The sequence below is a fragment of the Camelus bactrianus genome, chromosome 8 (genome assembly GCF_048773025.1).
Source record: "Camelus bactrianus isolate YW-2024 breed Bactrian camel chromosome 8, ASM4877302v1, whole genome shotgun sequence".
Classification (NCBI taxonomy): domain Eukaryota; kingdom Metazoa; phylum Chordata; class Mammalia; order Artiodactyla; family Camelidae; genus Camelus; species Camelus bactrianus.
The window spans coordinates 42,543,736-42,571,332 of NC_133546.1; the positions used below are offsets into that span (position 1 = coordinate 42,543,736).

Below are 27,597 nucleotides of genomic sequence, written 5' to 3' on the forward strand. Positions count from 1 at the left end.
TTGTAAAAAAAAAAAAAAAAAAAAAAAAAAGGCTTGAACCAAATAGCTAATAAAAATGAAAGCTTTGGCACTGTGGTCTTTGTAACTATGAGTTCAAACCCCCGGAGACCTTTTTGTCCTTAACTGGAATGAATTCTCCAATAGACTGTTCTTCAGTGAAATATGATAGAGACTTATGAGGAGACTGAGAAGCCTTTTAGCAAAAAGTTCTTGCTACATATTTCCCATTTTCACTGGATGGACTGACAGCCTAATGAAAATGGAGATTGAAATATTTACCAGAAGTGACATCAGTAGAAGTCAGAGAGAGCATTTTTAAAGATTTATGCTGTAAGATCATGTTTTCCTTCATGAGCTGTGCTACATAGCAGTAGATTCTAATAGTTCTACAGGCAAAAGAGGCTTTTCACAACTGCAAGCTTATTTTTGCATAAACTGCAAGAATACTTAGTTAAATACACCTGTCTACCTCAAAATTAGCATAATTATCCATATTGAGATAATTTTGATAATAAGTTTTCTTTAAGGTGTGTACATGGAAGTGTTATTTTACTCATGCATTATGTTAAGATGCAAATTAGAACATTTTGACTTATTTTAAATCTAACAGTTGCTGTTCTCCTAGGGACAGAGAATTAAGTGGTAAAAACCAAACGTTGCACACTCTTTGTAGTGTTTGTTTAGTCCTGAAGTTTCTATTTTCCCTTCCCCCATCTTCTTAAATAACCATTACATCCAGGATGTCCTCTGTAGCAGTGTAGGCACACACAGCTGCCAAAGTCTACCCCTTTCTAATGCTTCCATCTCCGGTTTCCTGTTATTCTAATCCCAGTGACATTTGAAAAGCAAATTCCATGGATGCATTTGAACTAATAATGTACATCTCTGATAATTTGACCAATTAAAGGCTCTTTATTATCTAGTTTATTTGAATATAAAACAGTAGGGACTGGCCCGCCCATCAGCTGCTGTTAGGCAGTTGGTAAGAAGGAAGACTGAAATAATTAAAGGGGGAAAAATGTCCTTCCTGTTAGTGCCTGTGGAGAGCTATGACAAAGCCACTCTTTATAGTGACCTTGTCAGAATAGGAGCTATCATGGTTTTATCTTTGACATGGACTTGAGCGTATGAAGAAGACAGTTATCACGTGATTCCTACATAACTTCTGGGGCAAAAGAAGTCCTAATAAAAGTTTGGAGATGGGCTAGGATGTAAACATTTATATGCACATTCAGGAAAGTTACCAATCTTCTTGCATTCACTTTGTTCCAAGACAGAACATTTAAAAAGAAAGAAAAAGAAGGAAGGAAAGAAGGAAGGAAAGAAGGAAGGAAGGAAGGAAGGAAGGAAGGAAGGAAGGAAGGAAGGAAGGAAGGAAAGAAAGAAAGAATGAATCTTACTTATCCTAAAAGTAGCTCCCCCACCTCATTCTACTCAGATTAAAGTAATATATGCTTAAAGTAGAAAAACAAAACAATACAGATAAATACTATACATGAAATTCAAAGTGAAAATCGTCTACAGTCATCCCCAAGAGCTAAACATGTATTTTCTTATAAATTTAATTTAGACAAACAAACAAACAAAAAGAATGAAATTTGTATTTAAATGTAAGTGAGGGAGCAGAAGAGGCTTGCCAATACAGAAAGAATATTTTGTCATTTAGTTGGCTAATATATTGTCATGATGTCACACAGGAATCAAACTCATATTTTTCTGTTTCCTTTGGTTTCCCTACTCTGGCCTACTGGTCAAGCAGGGCCAGTTTCTCAGCTCCTGCCTGGTAGCCCCAGTTCATTATCAGCTGTCAGGGAGCCAGAGAAGATGTGGCGGCTCCACCTGAACACTTCCTTGCAGTTCACTGTGGGCACCAGAGTTTCAGTCAGTTCTTACAGTTTGCCTGGCCTAACTCATTTTCCCCATCTTCCATAAGCAACCAAAAACAAATGGCCTCCTTTTATTCATTTTGTTTTATTTTAAAGGTTTGTAATGCCTGTCTTGTCCTCCCCCAGTGTTTCTAATTCCTTCTTCATTCCCATGTTCAATTTCAATTTTACCTTACATTTTACAGACTGTTTTCAAGAAACTAAGACATTTGACAATAAAATATGTAGAGTAGACAAAGTTATGCTACCATTTTAGACATACTAAAAAATTTTAGAGATTTCCTCACAAGAAGAATTCCAGCTCTTCAAATACAGAAAGGTGACTAAGTGAAAAGTGGGTTAACTAATGAAATCCAATATGTATTTGTTGTTTTTCTAAAGGGCCACCTTGCGTCTTATCAGAACTGGAGTGCATTGGGCAGAGTTCTCAGTGGAGTCAACTAGGCAGAGCCCCAAAGGCCAGGCAACTCCAGTGGACATAGTAGACTCTAGGTAAACTCCCAAAGGAAACATGAGAAGAGAATTAAGGGTAGAAACAGCTAGAAGTTGTCAGATGGCTGGTGATAGGAATGCCTGGTCACTGATAATCCATCTTTTATCCCAGATCTAAAGGCTAGGTACAGAGAACCAAGAAGAGACCATGATCATCTAAAGAACTGGTGCTTTGTCATTAGGAGAAAGGCTGGAGCCCACTGACCAGAAATAGAGTGGAAATAAATTTGACTTGAAGTTCACCACTGGCATAGGGCTCCTCAGGTTCCTGTTAATTAAGGATTGGTTTATCTGTTGATTTCATTAATCCATTTAACAAATAAGCATTTTCTGAGTACTACCCACATGCCTGACACTATTCTAGGATCTGGTTAAGTGGATTCCACTGTGGGTTGAAGGGCTGTAGGGACAGAGCACCTACTTGAAAATGCTTGTGCATGTGACCAACATAATGAAGTTTAAGGTACAAGGACCATCAGAACTTCAGAAACACATGCAGAAACCCTTAGCTGCTCAGTAACAATCATAAAAAAAATTAAAATATTTCAGAGTCTGTACTAGCATTTCAGGGAAAAGTATAAATCTGAATGAGAATATTCAGATTTAAAACCACTGAGAACTGCAAAAACATAATTAAAATCTAGAGAGAAGACCATCAGGCTGTTGAGTATTTACATCTGGCTGATGGAAGTGTAGATGGATTTTTATTTTCTTCTTTTCACTTTACAGTATACCTGGCCAAATGTTCTACAACTGCCTATAGCAATTTTATAATTAAAAAGATATTGATATTCAGATGGATTTCCACCCAACCCTAAATACAGTGGAGAAAGGGGAGCATTACAATATATTTCAGCCTAATAGATCTTTTATTACTCTGAAAGCTTAATTAGAACTTCATTCAGGAAAGCAAAGGTATTACATCTCTAATTTTTGCAGACACTAGCATTTTTCTCATGATTTACAACTCTCCTTTATTATGAGTATGAGGCTGAAATCAACCAATGTTAAGTCCCTGTAAGACTAAGCATGTATGATTAATAAACCAACACACTCATTAGGTGTCCAAGAGCAAGAAGAAATTGAGTTCTAAAGAATTCTTTTTCCTGTTTTACTTGCAACTATAAAATTGGTATCTAGGTCAAGTGAATAATTCTTACATAAAAATGTTGACAGTTTTCCAATCTGTTGCAAACTTGGAAAAACCCAAGTTTTGGAAATAGTGATGGATTTGATTCCATGCTAGCTAAAGTTTCAAAATAATATCATAAAATTACATGTGCAAAGGATTCCAAGGGTGGATATCTCAGTGGAGTCTCCTGTTGCTTTGTACCCCCAATGTAAGAATACGATGGGAACCAAATGCAGATAAGTTCTCTATACAGTGTTTGTCCTTCTCCCAACCCTAAACATGGTCCTCGTATATTCCCTACCTAAATTAATGACAGCACCGTTCTGCCAGTCCTCATGCTTAGATGTCCCAGATGCTTCATCAGCTTCCTTTTCCTTCTCATCTACATTCAACTGGACACCATGTCCTGCCAGTTCAACTTAGGAAAGAGCCTCCTGTCTTCTACACCATCCCACTGCCTTAATTCATGCCGACAGCATCCCTCACTGACCACTACTACAGCTTCACAACTATTCATTATGACTTGCTCCATACTCTCCTTACCCTAATCTGTCTTCCTCACTAGCGTTGGAGACATCTTTCAAAAACTGATCAAGACGTCCCCCTTTCTAAAATCCTTCAGGAGTTTCTATTCCAGCCCTACGGAGCTTCTCACTGCCACCTAAACTATACTTTCACACTCTGTGTCTGAACTTGTAAATCCCACCTGGGATTTCTTGCTTATCCTTCAAGGCCTAGTTCAAATGTCACCATCTTCATTAAATCTCCAACAACTTTCTCAGGAAGAGCTAGACCCTTTCCCTCCTCTCTATCCCATAGCAGGTATGGGCTTTATGCACACCTCAGTCATGGCACCTAGCACACTGTGTTATCCAAGGCTTACCTGTCTGTTTCCTTCATCACAAGTTTGTGAGTTACTCAAAGACAGGAGCTGGGTCTTCTTCATTTTAGTAACCATCACAGCCCACTGTCTGTTATGATATCAGCTTAATCTAAGTTTGTTAAGTGAATGAGTAAATTAGTTAATAAAATAACAAATAACTTAAATGCAAAAACCTTTAATATGATAACTTGAAGACACAGGGGTCCTCTTTATTGCAGTAAAATGTACTGTCTTGGTATGCTGGAGACTCTGGCTTGGGCCCAGTGCTGAGTAACTAGCAGACAGTGCTACCTACATGAGGTCTTTCTATCTAGGCCCTTGTTTCTCAAGTATAGTCTAGACCAGAAGCACTGGCAATACTTAGGAGCTTGTTAGAAATGCAGAAACCCAGGCCCCACCCAGACACCCTGAATCAGAATCTGTATTTTCATAAGATCCCCAGGGTATTCAGTATACACTGAAGTCTGAGAAGCTCTGATCTAGACAGAGCCATGCTTCGCAAACCTTTCGTCTCTTGTGCCCTTTACACTCATGAGACTCACTCAAGGCGCTAACAAGCTTTTGTTTATGTGGATTGTATCTGTCCACATTTACTGCATTTGAAATTTAAAACTGAAAATTTTTATATTTTCTTACTAATTTATTTGAAAAGGACAATAGTAAACCCATTGCATGTTAACATAAACCATATGTTTTTATAAAATATAAATGTATTTTATAAATGGAAAATAGGTTTCACATTTGGCTTAAGAGAAGGCAGCTGGATCTCACATGTGCTTCTGCATCAGTCTGTGGTGATATGTCCATGTCATGTATCCTCAGGAATACTCCACCTTACACACATGAGAAAGGAGAATGGTGCAGAAGATAAAATCTTAGCATTATTGTAACAGTTTTGACCTCCCTGGATATATTTTGAGAACCCTGGGTCTAGGTAGACTAGAGTGGTGCATAAAGCATGTGACCAGCCACACGAAGGCTAACCTGATTAGGCTTTCTTCCCACGTTATGCTGGTGCTGTGGCCCTGTTGTTGAGAGACATCATTTCTCACATGAAGGAGACACAACTGGTGCCCAAATATCATTCCTAACACTTATCTGCAATCCATTGTCTACATATAGCTTTCTAAACCACTGGCCAAAGATTCAGAATGCTTTTGTCATTTGTAAGTGGAGTCAATTTTATTAAAAAATAAATGATCCCCTCACCAGCAACAACCTACTCATTTGTTGTCATTTTTCTTTTCTGTTTTTTTTTCTTTTTTGGTAGCAGTGGTAATTAGGTAATTAGATTTTATTTATTTATTCATTTTAACGAAGGTACTGGGGACCTCGTACATGCTAAACACATGCTTTACCACTAAGCTATATCCTTCCCCCTCTTTTCTGTTTCTTAAATGGCAGAGTAATGAAGGTAAAGGATATTTGCAATCTCAGAGTTAAAGATTTTCAGAGCTAAAAGAAACTTTATAGACAATCTCAGCTAGATCTTCATTTTACAGAGAGAGAATAGAGACCCAGAAAGGTCAAGTAACTTGTTTAAAGTTGACCAGCTAGGAAATGGAGAAGCTAGGGAACTCTGTCCTTATCACCATCACCATCCCTGCCAATCTCCCAGAATGTGCAGCTGTGCCTTTTAGGGAATTTCATAACAAACCCTTTAAAAGAAGGCAGGTAACGAGTCAGTGTTTGCACTCTGAGCATTTAGGGGTCGGAGCGATTACCTTGAGAGTAATTGCTCCCTGTAGCTGCCATAGCAGAATTAGAGCCCTGACAAGGAATCCGAAGCATCCATCGAGCCATAAGGGGACAGAACTGGGAATTAGTTCATTTTGCAGCTTAACAGATGCTGCAGGCACGAACAATGGCCTGACACCTTACAACAGGCCTATTTTCTTCAGCACAGATGGGCTTCATCTGTCCAACAAGGACTTAGGCAAATTTGACCCCAATCTAGAGCAGCCCTGCCAGATTGCTTATAGCTTAGATTCCTGGTTGTTGGGCAAGGCTCATTGGTTTTCCCTGCAATAAGAGATTGCCACCAATTTTGAGCTGGCTTTGGGTGCGTGCTAATTTTCTTTACTTGCTCCAAACACTAATTCACTCCTTCCCACTTTTTCCTTCATTTTTTTCTCAACAAATATTTACTGAGGGCTGACTTAGCACTTGACACAGCTTTAAGAACTGTGAGGGAAATATGTTAACGTCCTATTATCTGCATATCATACTTTATTTTTCAGTTTCTCATTGATCTGTCAGGTGGTCTAAACTAGCCTTTTAATTCTATTCTACTAACATAATTCTAATCAGGGGCCAGAAATTGTCCACATCTAATGGTTGATCAAATGCCCGAAGAGTTGTCAGCCCTGATAGCTTGTGGCCCATATTAGGACTCCTCCCTTTTGTCTAGTGTGTTGTACTTGATTTGAAGCTCAAAATGTTAGTAAAATAGCCTGACATTTTTCTAATACAGTCATTTTATGACTTTTCAGAAAGGAGCCTTTTCTCCAACACACTGGAGAAGCAGTATAATATACGAATTAATAGCCTAGCTTCTGGAACCAGATCGCCTGAGTTCCAGTCTCACTTTTGAGACTCACCTACCATCTGTGTGGCACTAGGCAATTTACTTAACCTCTCTGTGCCTTTGTTCATTTGTAAAATGGGGAAAAATAGTAACTCACCTTAGAATTATTGTGAGAATTAGTTAATCCACGTAAAATGTTTAGAGTAGGACCCCACCATTATTTTACTTAGAACCTTAATGTAGAATATAAAAACAAAAATGAAGAGCTCAAGTTCAGCTTACTACTGTTCCATCTTGCCTTCCACAAGGTTCCTGCAACTGTTGGAAAAAAGTTGTGTCTGTTGAAGTTCTCGTGCATAGGTATTACTAAGGGAACTCAAACAGGAAGGTGCCTCTTCAATGGCATTCTAATTCTAACAGCGCAGTTTTTCACTGGAAATTCTATTCAAACTTGTATAAAGTTACACTTTGGTGAATGTAAATATGAAAATACTATAGTGCTACTGGTGGTGTCTTGTGCATCCAATTCTGTCCAGTTAGAGAAAATATCAGTAGACTAGCATCACTGCCTCTTATAGAGGACTAATCAAAAATTAACCCATCAGCTCAGCAAACAGCTGCTGAGTACCTGCTCCTTTCAAGTCGATGGCAGTATAGTGCTGAGAGACACAGTGTCGGGGGAAGCGCTGCTGAGGCTGGGAGCAGATGATAACGGTACGGTGTGGGTAACGGAAGGAGGGAAGTGTTAGGGAAGGGAGCATCAGGGAGGAATCCTGAAGCTCTCAAGACCTGGTGTAGATCTTTAGTGATAAACAGGCATTCTGGCAGAAGAATCAGCTGTTTTGTGCTTTTCTTCCAATTATCCCCACCATAAATGGAAAAAATCACACAATAAACCAGCTTCCTATTTCTTGTATATCATTATCCAGTATATCCAACCTATTAGCAGAACATTCTTTATCTACCTGCTACTCCATTTATTCTTTACTCAGAAACAATTTGTTCTTCCAAGCCCATAAATTCTTAATGTTCCCCCTGGTAAGTACCAGGGGGGATTTTTTTTTTTTTTTAATTTCAAGTCCAAGTCAGTAAACTGATGCTTCTACGATGTCCAGAGTTTGATCATTCTGATTATCATTCTGAGTTGAAACGAGCAACTGAAAAATAATCCCCTCTGCACACAAACTCTAAAGAGAGTCCAGGCTGCTAGAGTACACACACAAGTCATCACCATCATCCACACTTTCTAGCATTGACTGGGGCCAGCGTAGCTCCTTTGCTGACCACTCCCATCACACACCATCTATTTTTATCAGGCCTGACATCCCCTTTGCTTGAAGTACTGCTTGGTTCACAGATTTGCTGTGTATAAAATTTCTTTTGTGACCCTGTCAATTTTCTTATCTTTTGTCTCATAGCATTGCCAATGGAACACAACAGGCGAGCACTGTGAGAAATGTCTAGATGGTTATATTGGAGATTCCATCAGGGGAGCACCCCGGTTCTGCCAGCCATGTCCCTGTCCCCTGCCCCATGTGGCCAAGTAAGTCTTAAAGAAGATGGTCTCTTCTACTGCTTATACCCTTAATTTTTCTTTTTCTTTTTTCCCTCTGTCCACAGTTCTAAGGTTTTTCCACAGTCAAAATTGAGTATCTCATGTTGAGGTGAGATTAGAAAAGATATTGGAAAGGTCTCTAGCCTAAATACACTTTCAGGAATGTTTAAGCACTTGCAGTATAGGTGATGACTGTTCCCTCGATATGAGGGCAGGGTGCAGGCACATCACAAAGTCAATGAAGTTCCCTATGTTTTATAAGCAAGGCTAGTCTCTTCTTTTCTTGGCCATCCCTTGACCTAGAGAGATCACAACTGATGATGCCAACAGACATTATAATTCAGCATTTTCAGTGGTAGTGTTTCTCCTGACTTCCACAGAGCAGATATTTCCCTGTGTGTGGCAGCCAAGTGGGCTTTCAGTCAGAAATAGAACACAGATAAACAGATGTGCTTTAGGCTAATCAGCTCATAGAAGATTTCCAAGAAAACTCATTTTCACTTCTGGCTGTGTTTTGACCTGAGTAAAATGTTATAGGTGATAGACATACATCTTAATGGAAACAATGGAATTCTTTTCAGGCACATAATGTATATAAGTCCAGTAGTCAAGTCATAATTGGCCATTTTATTGGCTTAAAAATGGAGAATGTAGAATTAAAGTGGCATGGTGGTATTTGGTTTTCTAAGTATCAACCAGTTTCCAATTCTCTAACATCAACTGGGTGTCCTACAATCCATTCAAATCTGACACTACCCGTAGGCGTTAGTGCAGACCCCATAGGTTAAGAGCTTAGTCCCACTTTGGAAGCCAGCCACAAATTAGGTTTCCAGGCTACTTGAATTTCTTCCCAGCTAACTATAAATTCAGGAGTTCCTTCAGTGCCTCTCCAGTTTCAATAATTCTCTAGAATGACTCACAGAACTCAGGAAAGCACTGTACTTACAATTACAGTTTTATTACAAAGGATACAACTCAAGAACAGCCAAATGGAAGTGATGCAGGGGTGAGGTATGGAGGGGGAGTTGGGACAGAGCAGTCTCTGTGCATTTGCTCTTCAGGTGCACCAGCCTCTTAGCAAATCAGTGTCTTCACCAACCTGAAAGCTTCTCAAAGCTTGTTGTTCAAGAGCGTTATTGAAGTTTCATTATATAGTCATGATTGAGTAAATTATTGGTGATTGAACTCAATCTCCAGCCTCTGAAAATTCCAATCCTATGGTAGGTTCCTCCACAAACCAGCCCCCATCCTGAAGCTACTGAGGGGCTCATCAAAAGTCACCTTATTAGCAGAAACTCAGGCAGGCCTGAAGGATTGAAAGGAGCTCATTATGAATAACAAATGACAGTCTTGTCGCTCAGGAAATTTCATGGGTTTTATGAGCTCTGTACCAGGAACCGGGGACAAAATATATATTGATACGTATTTTTTATTATACCACAGGTGCAAAGAGTAATGAACCTAGGTTCATATCCCTGCCTTGGCATGTTTTAGCGGTGTGATCTCAGACAAAGTCCCTTCTCCCTATCTCTCACTTTCCATGGGATTTGGAGTCAAGGAAACTAGATTCGGATCTTGTTCCATTTGTTGGTTCTTTAACCTGCTTTGAATCTCAGGTTTTTCCTTAGTAAATCAAAGTTGGTGTAAGCATCTGCCTCATAAAGTTGGACTAGGGCAGCACGTGTGGGGTACTTGGGTTGATGCCTTATGCATGGAAAGGTGTATGTAGATATTGGCTTTACTGAACGTATGCTTTATATTTTTTCTAACACATTTTTCATACTCTATGTCAGGCACTGTTCTACGTGTGTGAATGTGATATTTACTTGACAGCTATTGTAAAGATTAAATAATGCATATAAAATAAGTTTTAAAAGACCTGAATGCCATACACACACACACACACACACACACACACACACATTTTCTTATAAAGAGAAAGAGATGACAACCAAACTTCCCCCCTAAGTTTTTTCCCTTAATTGAATACCAGTATCAATTAACATTTCACCTACTAGCTTGTGATTTTTTCAAATCCTGTGATGAGTCTGACACTCAGTGAAGAAGTCAGATGTTTTACAGCTTCATCTTTAGAAGCCATTAAACTGCCTCAGCCCTTACTTTGTGATTTTTCATGTCTGATAGTATTAATAATGTGTGCAAAATGGATGGTACTGAGAATGACAGTGGAAAACTCAAACATTAAATGTTCTATTATTTTCACTCAAGTGTGTCTTGATTTATGAGCTCCCTTTGCCTCATCTAGGTATATTCTTTAATTGTTCATTAATATTCCGCTCTCAAACATGAGTCTTAACCATATCTGATGAGGTGTTTAGCATGCTGCTCCCTTACCATGGTAGAGTTATTTTGTTAAATATTTACCTCCAGCTTTCTAATAATAGGTTTCACTCATTCTCCCATGTAAACAAATGTATCATACAGCACCATCTGCTCAAAACAGGTTTATAAGCTTGGAGCTGTAATTTCTTTAGAAGCTAACAAATGAATTAGAAAGTAACCCCAAATTCTTCATTGTATTGTCTGACTTTTGTTCTTTTTGATCCATTGATACCACAAGGCTTCCTTTTCTAAATTATATGACATTAATGCCTTGAGGTATGAGTCTTCTGGAACCTCATTCCTATGGGCTGAGAAGTCTTGTCTACATAAAATCAACAGATACTAATCGAGCACTTATTATGTGTCAATCATATACTAGTGACTGGTCACAGCAGTTAATAAAACAGTCAAAAACTCCTGCCTTCATTAAAATAGATCAAATTACAGCAGTATTTTGAAGTTCCTAAAGCAAAGAGCCTTTTTAACCTTTGAGCTGGGTTATCCAGTATCTCAGTCCATTAAGAAGCTTTTCTGAAGACTGTTAACTCTTTCAAATAAAAGAAGCAGAAACTTGTCAGTTGGGTAATGAGCTTCCTCTCTTGAAAGAGGAAACACAGGTAGTTTCCATAGGCACCAGGAATTACCATTTTCACTCATGTGCTTTCTCTGCATGTGTGAGTGGATCTAGGTTCAAAAGAGCAATTGAGGGACTTAGGGAACCGGCTGTGCAGTTAGGTACGTATTCATACATGTAAAAGCTGAAGTCTCTAGAGAACAGATTTGAGGTGGAAAAACCTGCTAAAAATGAACACAAAAGCAAAAATACGCTACCTATGAGTAAAGAACATTATGTGGGAGTGTGGAGGGATTGGGAAGGGTGGGAGAGACCTGCTTTCTCTGTAGTAGCAATAGTTCTACTTCCTGAATCTTTGGGGGAAAAAACTGGCTACAAAAAGGGAGGGTGATAGTCTGTGGTCATAGAACAGAACAAATTTGCCTGGATCCTATGAAGTGCTAGCCTTTGATCTGTCCTTATTATTAGAGTTAACTACTCAAATACTAATCAAATATCTTATCAGAAATCAAATGCCTCATTGCTTCTTTCAGCTTTTCTTAAAATTCATATTGCTACTTTCTATAAAAATGAAAGCAGGACTTTGATTTGAGCTTTCAGAAAGGCACCAAGTATGGAATCTGAATTACACTTTGAAAAACATGCTGGTCAGGCCTACAGACCCAGGATTTGGATTTTCAGTTACAATAGCCACATCAGAAAGCAAGAAAGTAATGCTTGAGGGTTTAGGATACAAATAGTGCTGAGTCTATTTCCTTTTAAGTTCCCGGAGGGTTTTCCAAGAGCAAAAGACTCCCTTCCACTTGGAGAGAGCCCGCCATGGTTGTTAGTGCGGGCTGAGAAGGCGCTGTGTTTTCATTGCCTTAGCCAAAACAGACATTAGCCTAAGAAAAATATAAACAATCAGTGCTGATGAAAAATGGAAAAGGAACCCTCACTGGCTCTTCTGCCTCTGAGTCTCCCTCCACCAAGACCCATCGTCACACAGCTTTTCCCAGGGACCATTTGCACAGAGCTTATGTATTTATTTTGAGGTTGGCCAGACATCCTCTGTATTTACTACTAATTGCTCCAAATTAGGAAAATGTCATCAGTTTGAAACAGCAGGACATTAGCTCAAAACAGACAACTCCAAGCAGATATTTCATTCCTTCAAGCTGTGGGTGGGCTGTTTGGTGGAACATCTTCAAGGAAATAAGCATTAGAGTTTATTCATATTCTGAACACTTAACTGTTAGTGTTTCTTTAAGTAGGCTGAGGAATGAGAACAAGCAAAACAAAGGGTAAACGCCAAAGAAGTGTAATTCATTGGAATGTTTTTAACCAAACTGTTAGGGAAAATAAATTGTGTGTGCTGCCTTTCACTAAGAAGCACATACTGTTTTCTGACTGATTTTATAAATGTCTTGACACAAAGCAAACATACCCATTTGCTTTCCTCCGAAGACCATTAGGTCTTTGCTGATGCACGCAGGAATGTGAGAACAGCAGGTCACACTCCATGGATTGTACAATACCTAAGCCAAAACTAATTTAAAATCCTTTAAAATTTTTCACACACACCCCCCGCAAAGAGATGGATTCATGTGTCAGCATAGAATTTACAAAACATGTGGAGAGTAATATTCCATTTCCCCTGCCTTAATAATTAAGATAGTTATTTGTTCTGCTGCAACAATGTGTTTATTTTTTTCTGTCCTGTGTCCTAATTTTTATTGTTAAAAAAAAGAAGAAGAAGAAGAATCAAGAGAAGTTCTATGGACTAGAATCCTTTTACAGTGGGTCCTGTTTCTTGCTTGAGTACTGGCTTTGTGACTTTGATCAGCTGAACCAGTCTCTGCACCCTTTATTCCCAATCTTTAAGGTACACATGAAAGAAATTAAGGTTCTGTGGAGACTATAGAGCATAGTTTAGAAGTGGCTCATGACCTTGAAGAGTGAAAGAGAGCTAGTGTGGAAAAAAAGGGGGAACCTTTCAAATGTATACACAGAAAGTGGTGGAAATAAGAGGAAATGCTTATATAAGTTTAAAATCGCAGGTAAAATTTGCTTACTTTATCTCTGGCTTTGGAATATGTATTTTAGACTTGCATTAAAATATATGTATATTTATAAACACACACATATTTGATGTTCTGGAAATTCCCACTGCTTCAAGTAAAAATAATGAAGTGCCTCTATGGAGAGATAAGGTGGACATGGGAAGTGGTGTCCCCAGTGGCGTGTCATTTTGTGTCTGAGCCTGATATTCTAAACTTTCTTGAAAAAGAAGAGGATGTAATTTTTTTTTTCAAATTAAAAAACATGTATTGAAAAATATGGAATGCTTCACTAATTTGCATGTCACCCTTGCTCAGGGGCCATGCTAATATTCTCTGTATCATTCCAATTTTAGTGTATGTGCTGCCGAAGTGAGCACAAGAGGATGTAATTTAAATGAAGTAAATGATCGCACCCATTTGAACTTGAGGGGGACCAAGGTAGAAATGATCTAATCAAAAGTTAAGACAGTCTTTTCAGGGATGTATGGAATTGACTTCTAATACTCTCTTTCAATTCTAGTTTTGCAGAATCCTGCTATAGGAAAAATGGAGCTGTTCGGTGTATTTGTAGAGAAAACTACGCTGGACCTAACTGTGAAAGGTAGGCTACTAAAAGTCACTGTTTTCTGGGGAGGGTCAAAGGAAACTTTCTATTTCTTGCACTCATCAGCTCTGCCATGCTCCCAATTCACTAGATCTTAAGAAGAGGGAATGGGGGATCACATATCAGAGCTCCCTGGGGAAGCTTTCCCAAGTCCCATGCCTCAGATACAGCTAAAACAATGCTGCCTAGGCATCCAGCACTGCATCTCAGGATAAATGGGCAAGGAAAGAGGAAAATGAATTTGAGTATTTTGAAAAGATTTTCTACTTGATTTTGGTACCATTTCTCTATCACTGAGAATTAGTAGTATAATTAATGTTCAAAAGAGAGAGAGAGAAAGAAAGCCTTCCTAAATGATTCCTTTTTTAATTAACTGATAGGTCAGTTAATAGAGCGATACATTGAAATACGTTATTTAACCCATTCTTTACACCATCTCTTCTGAAAAGTAAACTATTTCCATGAGTTTGGATTTTCTAAATCCCTGTTTGTTACTTAACACCTAACACTCTTTTTTAAGGTGCTCGGGGCTTTGCTCAAGTGGAAAAGTCCTTGGCAAGCAAGGGACCAAGGCTTCTCACTGAATATTTCCTGGCAAGGCATTTCCCATCCCTGCCACCATCAGCTGTTCACCAGTTTCCAAGATAAAACGGCTTCTGCTGAAAGTGTCTCAGAGAGAGGCCTTTTTTTTTTTTTTGAAATTAACGTTGGCACCCCTATTGTGTTTAGGCAGCAAGTTGATGTTTGGTGTCCCAGAGACAGGGAGGGAAGGGCGGGGAGGGACGAGTCAGACATCTAGTCCCACATCCCCACATCTGCAGGGCTCACCTCACCACAGCAGTTCCCGACTGCCCTGGGTGTGGCTCACAGACTCAGCCTGAGGTTCAAAAGGTAAACTTAAATACCATCTCACTTCCAAAAATAACACCTTCCACCTCTTGAAGAGTAGCTCTGGCACTCTTTTTAAAAAGCCACAGTGTCTATGGTACATAGAAAATCTCTTGAGGCCATTGCTATTGTGATTATTAAATGTGAAAAATAAGGATAATTCTTTCACTAAAGAGTTTTGATTTTTCCCTTTTTTGCAATAAAGAAAGAGGAAAGTAAAAACTGAGAGATCATATAAATTTCATCCTTTAGGAGGGACTGCTAAAGATGATCAGATTAATGTTAGTGACACACTTATTCTGTATTTCCTTATTTGGGAACCCAGGAAAACAAGCCACCTGATTTACTCATTATCTGGCTCAGTGGGGGTATGAGAGGATTGTTCATCAGCTAGGGATGGAGATTTTTCTCCTCAGTGTCTGAGGTTAAACTCGGTTTAGTCTGATAAGGATTAAACAGCATTACCAGCTAGTGGGTGTTCAATGGCTCCTGTGAGGGAAATTAGTGGCCCTAAATTGTGTCCTGCTGACCAAATGCAAGTTCTCCCAGAAGTAAAGTAATCTCAGCCCCAAGGGCTGAGCCCTGCAAAATTGCACAGGGGTGTGGCTAAGGGTTCTGTCAGTGACAGTGAGGGGCCTGGCATGAACGACATGCCCACCTCCAACGTGGGACTGTAGGTAATAAACCCCCTGACCCACATCAGAGGCTCCTAGGACCTTTCATTAATTGACAGGCCTGAGTCCGATCTGATGCTTAGTCTGGACCTGGACTGATAGGATGGGGAGAGAGCACTAGTTTAGGAAGTGGAAGCAGAATGTTGAAGAGATGTAGCATCAGCCTGACTGAGTCTATCTCTCAGCTCTAGCCCCTTGTAGTCCTCCTGAGCAAGTTATTTGACTACTCAGTGGCAACTTCCACATCTCCAGAAAGGAAAAAATGAAATTATCCACCTCACAGGACTGTTGTGAGATTATACTAAAAAGTTTTTAGTATGGCACCTGGCACTTAATAAATGTTCAATAAAAATTAACCGGTGACAGTACAAATCATTGTGCCCCATTGTCTGATTTCTGCCACTGGCATACTGTGTGCCTGGGACAAGTTGGCTCATTTCCCTGAATCTCAGTTTCCTTAGTTAGAAATTACGGCTTTGAGCTACATAGTGCCCTTTATTGTGTCCTCCTTGCTTTACATTTCTCATCCTCCAGCCTCATAACCACCCTGAGAGGAGGTAGTATTTCATCATTTTGCAGATGAGGAAACTTTGACCTGCTTAATGTCACATCACTGCTAAGTGTGGGAACCATCATTTGCAATTTGGCCTAAAAATCTGGATTCTTTCCCTGTCCCCATACCACTTTACCTAAATGTCTTCCTAAGGGTCTCCTATTTTAAATGATGATAATTAATAAATTACTTGAACCTCTGATGTGGAGGAGAAAAACTGTTGGTCTGTTACTAGATTCCCTTTGACAGGAGGCTGCATCTACAAAGGTGCTGGAAGTAAGCAACTCTTCTAAGGCCTTTCATGTGCACTGGGGAGGATCACTTTGAGCAACCTTCTCCTGTCCACCTTCCTTACACCCTGCTCTTTTAAAGAGAATGTACTGAGGTCTTGTATAACAAAAATTGACCCAACAATCCAGGGGACTCTTCTTCAAAATAGAAATGATCACACAAACAGATTGATGGAGGGAGTAAGGCTGCAATACATCTAAGATAAGGTCTCTTGTCCTCAATGAAGTCAAGGCTAGGAGAGGAGACAAACCTGAAAACCATTCATTACGAGGCAGAAGAAAGAAAAAGCTCAAGAGAAGGACAAGCTAAGGCCCTTAAAGTGTGTACTGGAAGGGATGATTTCCTTCCCACAGAGGGGCTGGATCATCCCACAGAAAGGGGCCTTAGCTGCTTTTGATTTGTGTTTGACTCTGGGACTCAGAGGGGGTTTCTGTTTCGAGTTTAACAGTCACATTGTTAAGTTGTCCCAGTTCAACTTCATCTAATCTGTGTTTTCAATGAATTTATGAGCTCAGACTTCTCCACAAGGTCTTTTCAAAACACATGGCTTATTTGTATGGATATCTTCCTCATTAGTCCAAACCAAGAACACTCTGGGTGTTTCTGTACCAAGAGATCATTTAATTAAGGGGTGGTTTTCAATCCTGACTGCATGTAAGTATCTCCTGGAAACCTTTGGATTCCTGAGCCCTCCCTAACCCTTTCTGTGCCCCACTAAAAAGAGGCCTCTAGGATGAGGCCCGGGGACCCATATTTTGACTCCTCACTGGGTTCTCACGCCAGTCCTCTCAGTGCCTTGTGAACTGCTACTCTATTTCAACCTTCAGTACCACACCCATGAAATATAAAACAGTGTTTTTCAAACTGGGGCTCAAGAACCACTGGTGTCCTTAGAAACATTCATGGAGGTTCATGGGTTTTCAGTGAATGTTTTCTTAATTTTGTGTTTAATTTCAATGATAACCTTGAGACAAAAGTTCATTGAAACATATTCTGGACTTTCTGTAGTACCAGTTTATAATGAGAGGGGATCTGCCTTAGAGCTGAGGAGAAAATAATGGCTGATGGTGTGTCAGTGAGGCATTACAGACAACTGGAGGCCAAATGGCATAACTGAGGCAAACTGAGTCATCACGTGGCACACAGCAGGTCATGCATGCTGAGCTCAAACAGTCCTCTACCACGTCACACTGCAAGTGGCCATTTGGTTGCAACAAGACAACATCGTCCATTGTCTTGAATTAATACTATTAATTTGCATTTGATTCATTTTATACTTTTGTTGTGTTTTATTCGGAAAATTTGCCTTGGTTTTCAAGGTGTATAAAAGCCATGGACATAGTAGGTTACTACTTAGTTTTGTGTTTGAAATATTTAAAGACAATTTAAGTGAATAGTGGAAGAGATATTCTATATAAATGTTTTTACTTTCACAGGGGTCCATACTGCATACAAGTTTGAGCAATATTGGTCTAAAGCGTAGGGCATGAGCCTCTTCTAGTTCTGTGCAAAACATCTCACAACACATTTGTCTTTCTAGTAAGGTCCATGTTTCTTAGCTTACTCGGGGTCCTACCTATCTCTTCCCAAAGTCCTTTTCCCACCTCACAATTTAAACTCCCCATGCTGAACTCACACTCTTACAATCCGCCAGGTCAGTGGTAGAGCTTACCACATTGTATTGCATTTGGATTACTAAAAATAGTGACTAATATTTATTGAGTGTTTACTGTATGCTAGGCACTGTTGTAAGCACCTTACATGCAATGACACATTTAAACATCAAAAAAAAAAATCCTATGAGATACCATTTTCATCCTTATTTGCAAAGAAAGTGAGATACAGAGAGGGTAAGCCACTTGTTCAAAATCACACAATTTTTAACATCTCATTAAGCTATGAGGTTCTCAACAGAAGTAGCATCTTATTTATTTCTCTATCCACTCTTCCTCCATCACAGTATCTAGAATGTGGTATGCACTGAGTTATATTTGTTTCAGTAGTACTTTTTTTAACTAAAAAACTCAGAACTTTTAATATTTCTTTAAAAAGGTACCATGTAGTGACAAGAGTCAGTCATTTCTTGCACCATTTGCCCCCACCCCTCACTTCCCACCCCATGCCTGGAAAATGGAAGAGGGTGACCCAGAATTGAGTGAGTCAAGTCACTGCCATCTGGCTGAATAGAGTTTGTAATTGGAAGTTATCTTCTGATGCAAATAATTATAAGATGCACAACTGTATGGACAGAAATTTTGAATTCTCATTCTCATTCTAGTGTGACATTCCCTTGGCTCCCAAGTAATTCATTTTAAAGATGAGCCTGAAACTCAGAGCCTGAGGAGACTTAATTTAATGTCACACAATTGACCCTCAATATTCAATGCAAAGTTTTCAGTTAGTAAATGTATATGATGTCGATGCCTCAGTAGTCCACATTGTCTCTGGGACAGCTTTAGTAATGCACCTTTATCCATTCAATTCTGTGGGGGAATGAGAGACATGCTAAGATCCTATGGGGGTATATCTTGTGCATTTTGTTGCTTAAGGATCTGAAAGAAGAAAGGGACAAATGAAAGCAAATTCCAGGGAAACCTGAAAATCCTAACAGGAAAGGCTGAGAATAGTATCATCAGAGACAGTTATGATGACAGTGATAATGATTTTGACGATAATGTTAATGTTAGAAAAGAAGAATAAAGAGGATGAGGAGGAAGAGGAAGCTAACATTTATTAAGGCTTATCTTTTGATTCAGGAATTTAGTCTGATTCACTGTGTAGGCACCAAGCTTTTCAAACTTAAGCTATCAGCCCTGTTATCGCTACAGAATTCTTCTTATTACTCCCTACTTTCTGCATTGCCCCACTTCTGGATTCTTGCCCTGAGACCTGGAACGGGTTAGTTACATTTTCCTACCCTTATTTTTCAGGCTTTCATAGAGAAGTAGAGAGCATTTGTATGGCACCTACTATGTAACAGGTGCTTTTTTTTAAAAAATGTAATCCCAATGTTAGCTACAGAGTGACATCTCTCTCAGAAAAGCTTCTGTGCCACCTGGGCTAGGAATTTTGGCACCTTTGATAAAGGCATTTAGTGAGAGCTGTATGACCCTGTGAAGAGAAGCAAAGGAGAAAGAACAGAGGAGATTAAAAAGCGCTACAAAAATTCCTAAAATAATAGTTTTTAGTCAAAAACATTTTTTCCGAAAAACATCTTTTTGTTTTCCATTTTGCCCAAATAATTTAACTAACTGAAATGACAAAGTTCATATGGCACAGTTCTCTCATTTATACTGTAAATTTAAAAGCTCTATTTTCTCTGAATGAATCAATTCATTAATAAAGCTAGAAATGAGATTATGGAAGAAAAAAATAGGATCAGTACTGGGTACCTAGGCTCCAATGCTGACTCTAAATCCAACTCCTGGTCCTTTTGTATCATTTGTTATTTGCTCTTTGAGAGCAGAAATTAGGTACATCAATAGATAGCATTTGATTACTCAACTGTTGTAATCATTAATTGATTATTTAGTTAATTCATTAAAGACAGACTTGTGAAGTGGAAAGAGCATAAACTTAGAGTCCTAAATGATGCCTGAGCCCTGAAGCAGTGAACCAATCATCCAGTTTCTCTGTGCTCTACCTTCCTCATTTATAAAGTCGAGGTTAGAGGGTATACTATGAGTACAAGACCTTTGCATGCTCATTATATAAAATCTGTAGGGTTGAAGTTAGGACTGTGACTTCAGAGTTGTCTCTGAACCTACCACCAAAAGATGTTCTTGAAACTCAGAGTGACTCAAAGTAGGTCTCCACTGTGACTGAGATTCTGACTTAAGAGAAGAGAGAATTTGGTTTTTCTCTTGTAGAAGACTAGGGCAGCCTTTGGAGATCAAATACAGTGGAATTAAACAGAGAAAAGAAAGTAACTGGCATCGGACTTCTGAGAGCTTGGACAAGTCCGTTCACTCCCAGACCTCAGGCTTCCCAGCTGTACATTGAGGTGGCGGATCTGAGGCCCATTTCAATGAGGCTAAGAGTCCAGTATTCTGTTTGGTGAACTGCAGCACAGGATAGAAATTCAGTCCAGCCATGAGTGCTGTAGAGGGATGATTTATGCTGGCTTGAGGACAAGAGGGCCTATAAACCAGAGGTACAAAGACATGAGTATAAATAACAAAATTCATCACACATTTCCTCTGGGGGGGGCAGTGTTTCTTTGTGAGTTATATGGCACTTACGTTTATTCTTATCTTTTTCATAGACCTCTATTTCTATAATTCATGGTATGATACATAATTGTGCTTAATTATTTTCCTGTTCTTTCAGTGCATGGGCTGTGTGTTTTTCCTCTTCCTGTCTCTCCATGCCTTACACAAAATAGACATGAATTGTTCTTCTGTTGGATGAATTCACTCATTCATTTACAGCAGCAGCAGTTGTGGTTCAGGGAGGAGCGCAGGAAAGAACATCAGAATCAGGAGGTCTGGGTCTTTCACTGTGACCTCCTAGCTATGTGAGCCTGGAAAACCAAAGTAGCCTCTCAGCCGCAGAATGTCAGGCCTGCATGGCCTACCTCCCATGTGTCTGTGGTAACTAAATAGACTCACCTAGGTGAAGCCATGAGATACAATGCTAGTATGTTTGTTCTTGACAGAACAAACCATCATTATAACTATGTCAACAAAACTGAGACATGGGAAGAAAGCCTGGAAAAACACATGCAGAATGTTGAACAGTGATTTTGTTAGGATCTTGGGATTACAGGTGTGATTTTTTTCATATCTCTATTTCTCAAATGTTCAGAATCATGATTCTCTTACTTTAAATGGAAACATTTAGAAAATGTGATGTCTTATTATTACTGGCCAGGTCTTATTGGTTTCCTTGGAAAGTGCTCCCTTCCTTTCCACTCCCAAGGCCAAGACCCCACCCCACGCCCTCCCCATCCCACCCCAGTCTCCCGTTCCAGCCCGCAGTCCATCCTGAACTCTGATGCCAAGACCAGCTTCCTTCACCATCACTTTCATCGCACTCAGAAACCTTCACCAACTCTCTTTCTTGTGCTTTCCCACATCAGAACTAATGCCTGTGCCTGACCTTCAACCCCATGATGACGTGACTCCGCATTCTTTCCAGCCACTCCCGAAGCATCTTCAGCCCCAGTTAGCCAGTCTTAATGCTAGTTTAGGGTCCACAGCAGAGAGGAGGCCACAGCCAGCCAGCAAACATGGAGTTTGGCTCATACAGTATTCTTACAGAGTTTGAACCAACCTTTAAAAACTGAAATTCCACATGAAAATCCAAATTTCAACTTTTTCCTTTTAAAATAAGAAAATCTAGTAACAAATCTGTCATTCCCTCCAGGCTACAATTTGGAAACAGTTGACAGGAGCTGAAAAGCAGCTGCCCCCTTAGATGAGGCCTGTTGCTCCTTCACTTACAGCAGGGCCTCTGCTACCCCACAGGGCACCTTTTGGGAAAAGCAGAGAAAGGCATTTTTTTTTCCTCTGAGAGAGGCAGCCCCACCCAGAATGCGCAGCTTGGCAAGGCCAGCAAAGGCTGGATAGATTTCAGTCTCTGCTCTCCAACTGGGCTGGAGTCTCTCATGAAGGGCCAGCTGGCATGATCATAGGCATCAGTTCTGCCCCTACAACAAATGCAGTTAGATGCCTGGGCTCCGTAGGTTCATATATTTAAAACGTACAGAATAATGGCCATCTGGCTCTGACTCCATTTATCTGCGGTACTCCCAGCTCTGCCCTCTGCTTTGTCTCCACACTACCTTCCCTCAGTCACAAGAAGGCTGCCAGAGCTGAGTGCTGTCTGCCTCTACATTCACCTACAGATGGAGAGAATGCCTTCACACAACTGTTAAACAAGAGCCCTGAGTTCCTCTCCAATTGAATCACTCCTAAGCCAAACCATTTTGGCCAGGACAATGCCAGGCACTGATTGTCTCAGGCTTAGTTTATCTGAACAGTTCTGTATAGCAAGGTGGAATGGTGATTTATACCAGTGTTTGTCAATAAAGGTATCATTAACATTTTGGCCATGACAATTTTTAGCTGTGCCTGGGGGGCACATCTCATCATCACATTTAGCATTTCTGGTAGCACCCATTATATGCCGGCTGTGCATCCCAGTCATTGAGATGACCAAAATTGCCCACTCACTGGTTATAGCCAGACACTCCTGCACCATAGGGTCTAGCCAAATTGAATGGGCTGCAACACAATGGGGAGGGGTAGCTCCTTAAAAACAAAGTCTTGTCCTATTAGGAAGATGGGAGAATGGGAATTAATTCTGGGATGCCAATCCACAAATATTCATTACACTTTCTTCTAGGTGGGAAAGAAGATAAAAAGGAAGACAAAGCTATGGATGCTAAATTTTTGACATATGATTCCCCTTCAGATGTGCTCCTGGTTACTATGGAAACCCCTTGCTGATTGGAAGCACCTGCAAAAAATGTGACTGCAGTGGAAATTCAGATCCTAACCTGATCTTTGAAGATTGTGATGAGGTCACTGGCCAGTGTAGGAATTGCTTACGCAACACCACCGGATTCAAGTGTGAACGCTGCGCGCCTGGCTACTATGGGGATGCCAGGATAGCCAAGAACTGTGCAGGTACAGTGCTGTGCATACAGCATCAGTTACCTGGCCAGCATGTGCATGATAGAGCAGGTTCTCTGTCAATGCTGAATTTAGGTGAATTTATCTTAGGGAAATACTACAAGTACCCCCTTGACACTTCCAGGGCAACATACATTCTCAGGAATGTAGATACTCATAGGGGTAGATATTTTTTATCGAGATGAAAGTAACTTAGCTCATGGGTAGAATGAACCCTGAGATGCTAACACTAGTGAACTTTTTGTCGTATCATCTTCATATCCTTCCAATTTTGATCAAAGAAATAAATCAGACTTTCAGACCAAAGGACTGAATGAAAGCTTGCATGGTTCACATCGTTTTTCTCATTCTGCAAGCTGTGTCTTTTTTTTTTTTCAGTTATGTTGGGTAAAATTGACATTTTAGTGAAATAGATTAACAAGCCAAGGGTAGTTTAATCATCCCCCAATTTCCTCAAATTATCAGAGTAAATAGTTCAGGGAAAGTATAAGAAATCTTCCTAGACTTCAGTTACATTGAAAGGTACAAAGTTTATTCAGGATTTCTCCAGTCCATTTACCTCAGAGAGTGAATCTCTTTAGAAGTGAAGTTAAATTGCATTTCCTTAGGGCTAAAGGAAGGCTAAGACTGTATATTCTTTCTCTTATGCAACTTTGAGGGGAAAAAGAGTGAGGAAGAGGTATTGTGCTCTTGGCATGCTTCTATCAGAGGTTCTCTCACTGAAACAGATTTCCACTTGAAGAGATTTTAGGAAGTGAAGAGTTTGAATTGAGAAGGAAATGGATATGATCTGCAGAAGTCACAATAAAATTAAACAAATCTTCAGGAAAGTTGTGTGCTCACGGTCGTAACCCTGAGAATAACAGGGGGAAGAGAGGAGCTCTGTGTCCAGTCGGACTAAAGAGAGAGAAAGTGGGCATCAAAAAATTGTTGGCAAAATCAGACTTAAACATTGACATCTTGATTCTCAAAACACTGACTAAACTCATGTTAAACTACATAGATGCAGATCACTCTTTGAAAAAAAGCTAAGGTTCGAGGCAGTAAAGCATGCTCTTGCTGAATTGTTTAATAAATCTGCATTTTGTGGAACATTAAACAGCCAAAATGTAACAAATGTATGTCCCCCTTGAAGCTAATTTTTTATGATTATTCTGTAAAGACAGTTAAGAAGTGGAGGGAAAATTCACAATTGTATTCCAGCTTTTTGCTAACCTAGATAGTTTAAGAAATCCTTTTTAAATATTAAAAATTAATCTCCAGTTCAAAACTCAGTGGAAAATAAACAGTCTGATGAGATTGGGATATTGTTTTTGTTTTTGTCCAAAAGGCATTCTTGAGAATCATCAGTAGATTAGTAATGGGCTTTCAGACCTCCTCGATTCATGTAAATATGCTTCTAATTCTTTCCACGACATTGTTCCTAGCCATCCCATTGATAGCTATCATGTGGAGGTTTGGAGTCAGTCTTGCCAGAGGTCAAGCACTGTGGGAGCCAAGAATCACTCTTGGGTCTCTTCACTCAGTCCTAGCTGGGCTGCTCCTCCCTCACACCTGGCAATGATCAACCCTGGAGTTGGATTAAACTGGAAAATCAGTCTGTGATGAAAGGATGGCTTTCAGATTCCAACTGAGTCATGGGCTCTGTGATCATTTTGTACTTGTGAAACTGACCAGGATCTCTTTGGATTGAAGCAGTTGCAGCATCATGCAGAATCTCAAATAATTGACAAAGGAATCCTAGAAACGTTTAGATTGACTTCTGCCCCAAAATCACCTTTGGAAATCTCACTGAGCTGGGGCTTAATTGGGTGAAGGGCATAATCCCTATATCATGGATTCCACATGGTTTCAAGAAGAATATAATTAATCCCCATTGAAGAATTATATACTGATAGCCAGTATTTCTACAAACCACAAATACCATATTTTAAACATTAAGAAATGAATCCCTAACCTCTTGTTTCTGTTTCCCACAGTGTGCAATTGTGGAGGAGGCCCATGTGACAGTGTAACTGGAGAATGCTTGGAAGAAGGTTTTGAAACCCCTACAGGCATGGACTGCCCAACCATGAGTAAAAATAACAGTCCATGATTGACTAACCCCACATTCTCTAATGTGCTGCAGATGTAGGATTAAGAAGAGTTATGCAATACCCTCTCTCTAGAAACTGCCTGGGTCCCTCGACTTTAACCCTGCCTGTGCCTCAACCAAATTGACCCTAAACAAAAGGCATTCAGTCCACCTGATTCCAATTGGCTGACAGATGATGTATGTTTAAACAGATCTATTTTAGAAAATGTATTTTATCAAGTCTTTAAGTTCAGCATCTTATTTAGTAGGTAAAGGCAAAGTCAGAAACACAATTCCCAATGACTGAGTTCATTTTAGCTCCTCTTTCTATAGTCTCTCTTCAGGTCCTCAGATAATGTTACCTACAGACAAGGCTTTACAGCATGGGGAAACTGAGATACCAAGAGACTTAAGCTGGCTTTTCCCAAATCTGAAGTGGTACCAGGAATATAATAATATTCAGGCCTTATGAAATGGAGCTGCCTTTTCTCTTTCCTGGATTTCTCTCTCTCCTGTCAATCAAATCATGCATGATCCCAATGGTGCAAGAACCTGCTGAAACATTTTGAACCAAATGCCCAGAGCCAGTCTGAATGACTTCTCAAGCATCATTCAAGACCTTAGCCTAGAAAAATCCATGATTGATTCTTAGAAGGATTTGAGGAAGCTTTGCCTTAGAATGTCTAATATTTGGCTTAATTTTAAATAGAGTGGTTTAAAGTCTACTTTAACATGAGACATCCCCTCTCCCAAACAAAAATGTCTTGGTCTCTCAGTCCCTCTGGGCACAAGAGATTAATATTACTGATGAATCCCATCTTAGAAAGTGACATAGGATGTGAGGCACAAGGAGCACAGAGTTTTACACACTGACAGCATAGGTGGTCCCCTAAGCAGGGTCACTTTAAGGATATCAAGATGCCTGCCTGGCCCTACGCATCTCCTCCACCAGCCTGATATGCTGTCTGGGGAGTCATTCCTTTGAGAAAGCATATGAGTAAGAACATGTTAAACTTCAAATAACAAATTAACATATTAACAACCATTAACACTTTAGTCTCCATTTATCAGTTCTCTAGAAGAGAGTACAGCCTGAGGAAAAGAGATTGGGAACAGGAAAGTTTCAAAGGGTGACCTTGTGAGTGTGTCATAGGAAGGCACTGGGTCCCTGGGTGTGATGACTCAAATGCAAAATGCAGGAAGCAATGAGAAACCACCACCTACCTCACCAGGTGTGCAGGTTTGTCAGCTATCAGAGAGTGATACTTGGAAACAGTGATGGCCTAGCGACCATCTTCTGCTGAAGCATTCATCCAGACTGAAGGTCAGGCCATGGGGAGGCATTGAGCCATCGCTGGGGTGAGGCAAAGGCACTAGAACCTAAATAGCTATAAGAAAAGCAGCTAGGAGAGGAAGAATGTCTGGTACCATACCATCTTCACCAGCCAGCACAAGGCAGAAGCCTAAAGCCTGATGTGAAGTCATCCCAGATGGCTTTCCCACCACCAGAGAAAAGTGGAGAGGGGTTCTCTCCACCTATCCATCTATCTCTCAGATGCTTTGCCCTTTTGTGCTTCATTCCTTTCTCAGTTCAGCCCTTTGTGTTCATATTAACCTACTTTCCTGTTGCATGTGTTTGTTTTTTGTCACTTTTTAAGTGAGGATAGTGCCCAATATACACTTTGGTTTGTCTTAGGCTCTACTCTGCTTTGAGTGTAAGGACTAGTGCCATGGCCCAGAACATCTCAGGAAACAAAAATACAAATAGTATTAACCAAGGAAGTGCATGTAATGATGGACAAAGTGGCATGCTTCCTGGCTGACCTTTGATTTTGAAGAAATGACATGCCTGTTTTACCTCCAGGCTGTGATAAGTGCATCTGGGATCTGACTGACGACCTTCGGCTAGCGGCGCTCTCCATTGAAGAAAGCAAATCCAGTCTGCTGAGTGTGTCATCTGGTGCTGCTGCTCATAGGCATGTGAATGAAATCAACTCCACCATCTACCTTCTCAAAGTATGCAAGAATGGTGTACCCTCTGCTTATTTTCAATCTTGTTTCACGGCGTCACTCCGAGTAACTCCTAACCCTTTTGGTATTTGAGTCCTGTGGTTATATTGCAAATTGTTAGACCTAGAAAGTTATGAAAAGTTGATTGTAGTCATGAACTTCAGCCTAAACCAAGAGCTGTCGTCTATGAAAGAGGTTAATATGGAAAATTAAATTACTGAAAAACTCATATCTGTGTAGAAAGCTATTGAGGGAGGAGAAACACTCTTATTTCTTTGGTGGAGCTAAATGTTGGTTACTCAAGTCAACAACACAAACATGCCATTACTTTAGCTTCAGTTTGCCATGTTTAGAGAAGTTTCTCTAATCTCCTCTCTCTCTCCCTCCACCTCCCTTTCACTCTCTGCTTCTCCCTCCTTCCTTCCCTTTAT

At 40.0% G+C, this 27,597-nt stretch overlaps 1 protein-coding gene and 1 non-coding gene across 3 annotated transcripts in view; one reads left to right on the forward strand and one right to left on the reverse strand.

Moving 5' to 3' along the window:
- LAMA4 (laminin subunit alpha 4) overlaps nucleotides 1-27,597 on the forward strand; it is a 163,811-nt gene that overhangs the window by 61,337 nt on the left and 74,877 nt on the right. The window contains exons 4-8 of one of the 2 annotated variants that reach the window (XM_074368470.1): nucleotides 8,339-8,463; nucleotides 13,955-14,035; nucleotides 22,862-23,076; nucleotides 25,062-25,157; nucleotides 27,021-27,172. In XM_074368470.1, coding sequence (XP_074224571.1) covers nucleotides 8,339-8,463; nucleotides 13,955-14,035; nucleotides 22,862-23,076; nucleotides 25,062-25,157; nucleotides 27,021-27,172 — 669 coding nt within the window. The remainder of the gene's footprint in view (nucleotides 1-8,338; nucleotides 8,464-13,954; nucleotides 14,036-22,861; nucleotides 23,077-25,061; nucleotides 25,158-27,020; nucleotides 27,173-27,597) is intronic. The other variant, XM_045524527.2, reaches the window with a different exon arrangement.
- On the reverse strand, nucleotides 13,705-13,811 carry LOC123619854 (U6 spliceosomal RNA). The gene has a single exon (XR_006728594.1). It is a non-coding gene; the product is annotated as a U6 spliceosomal RNA (small nuclear RNA).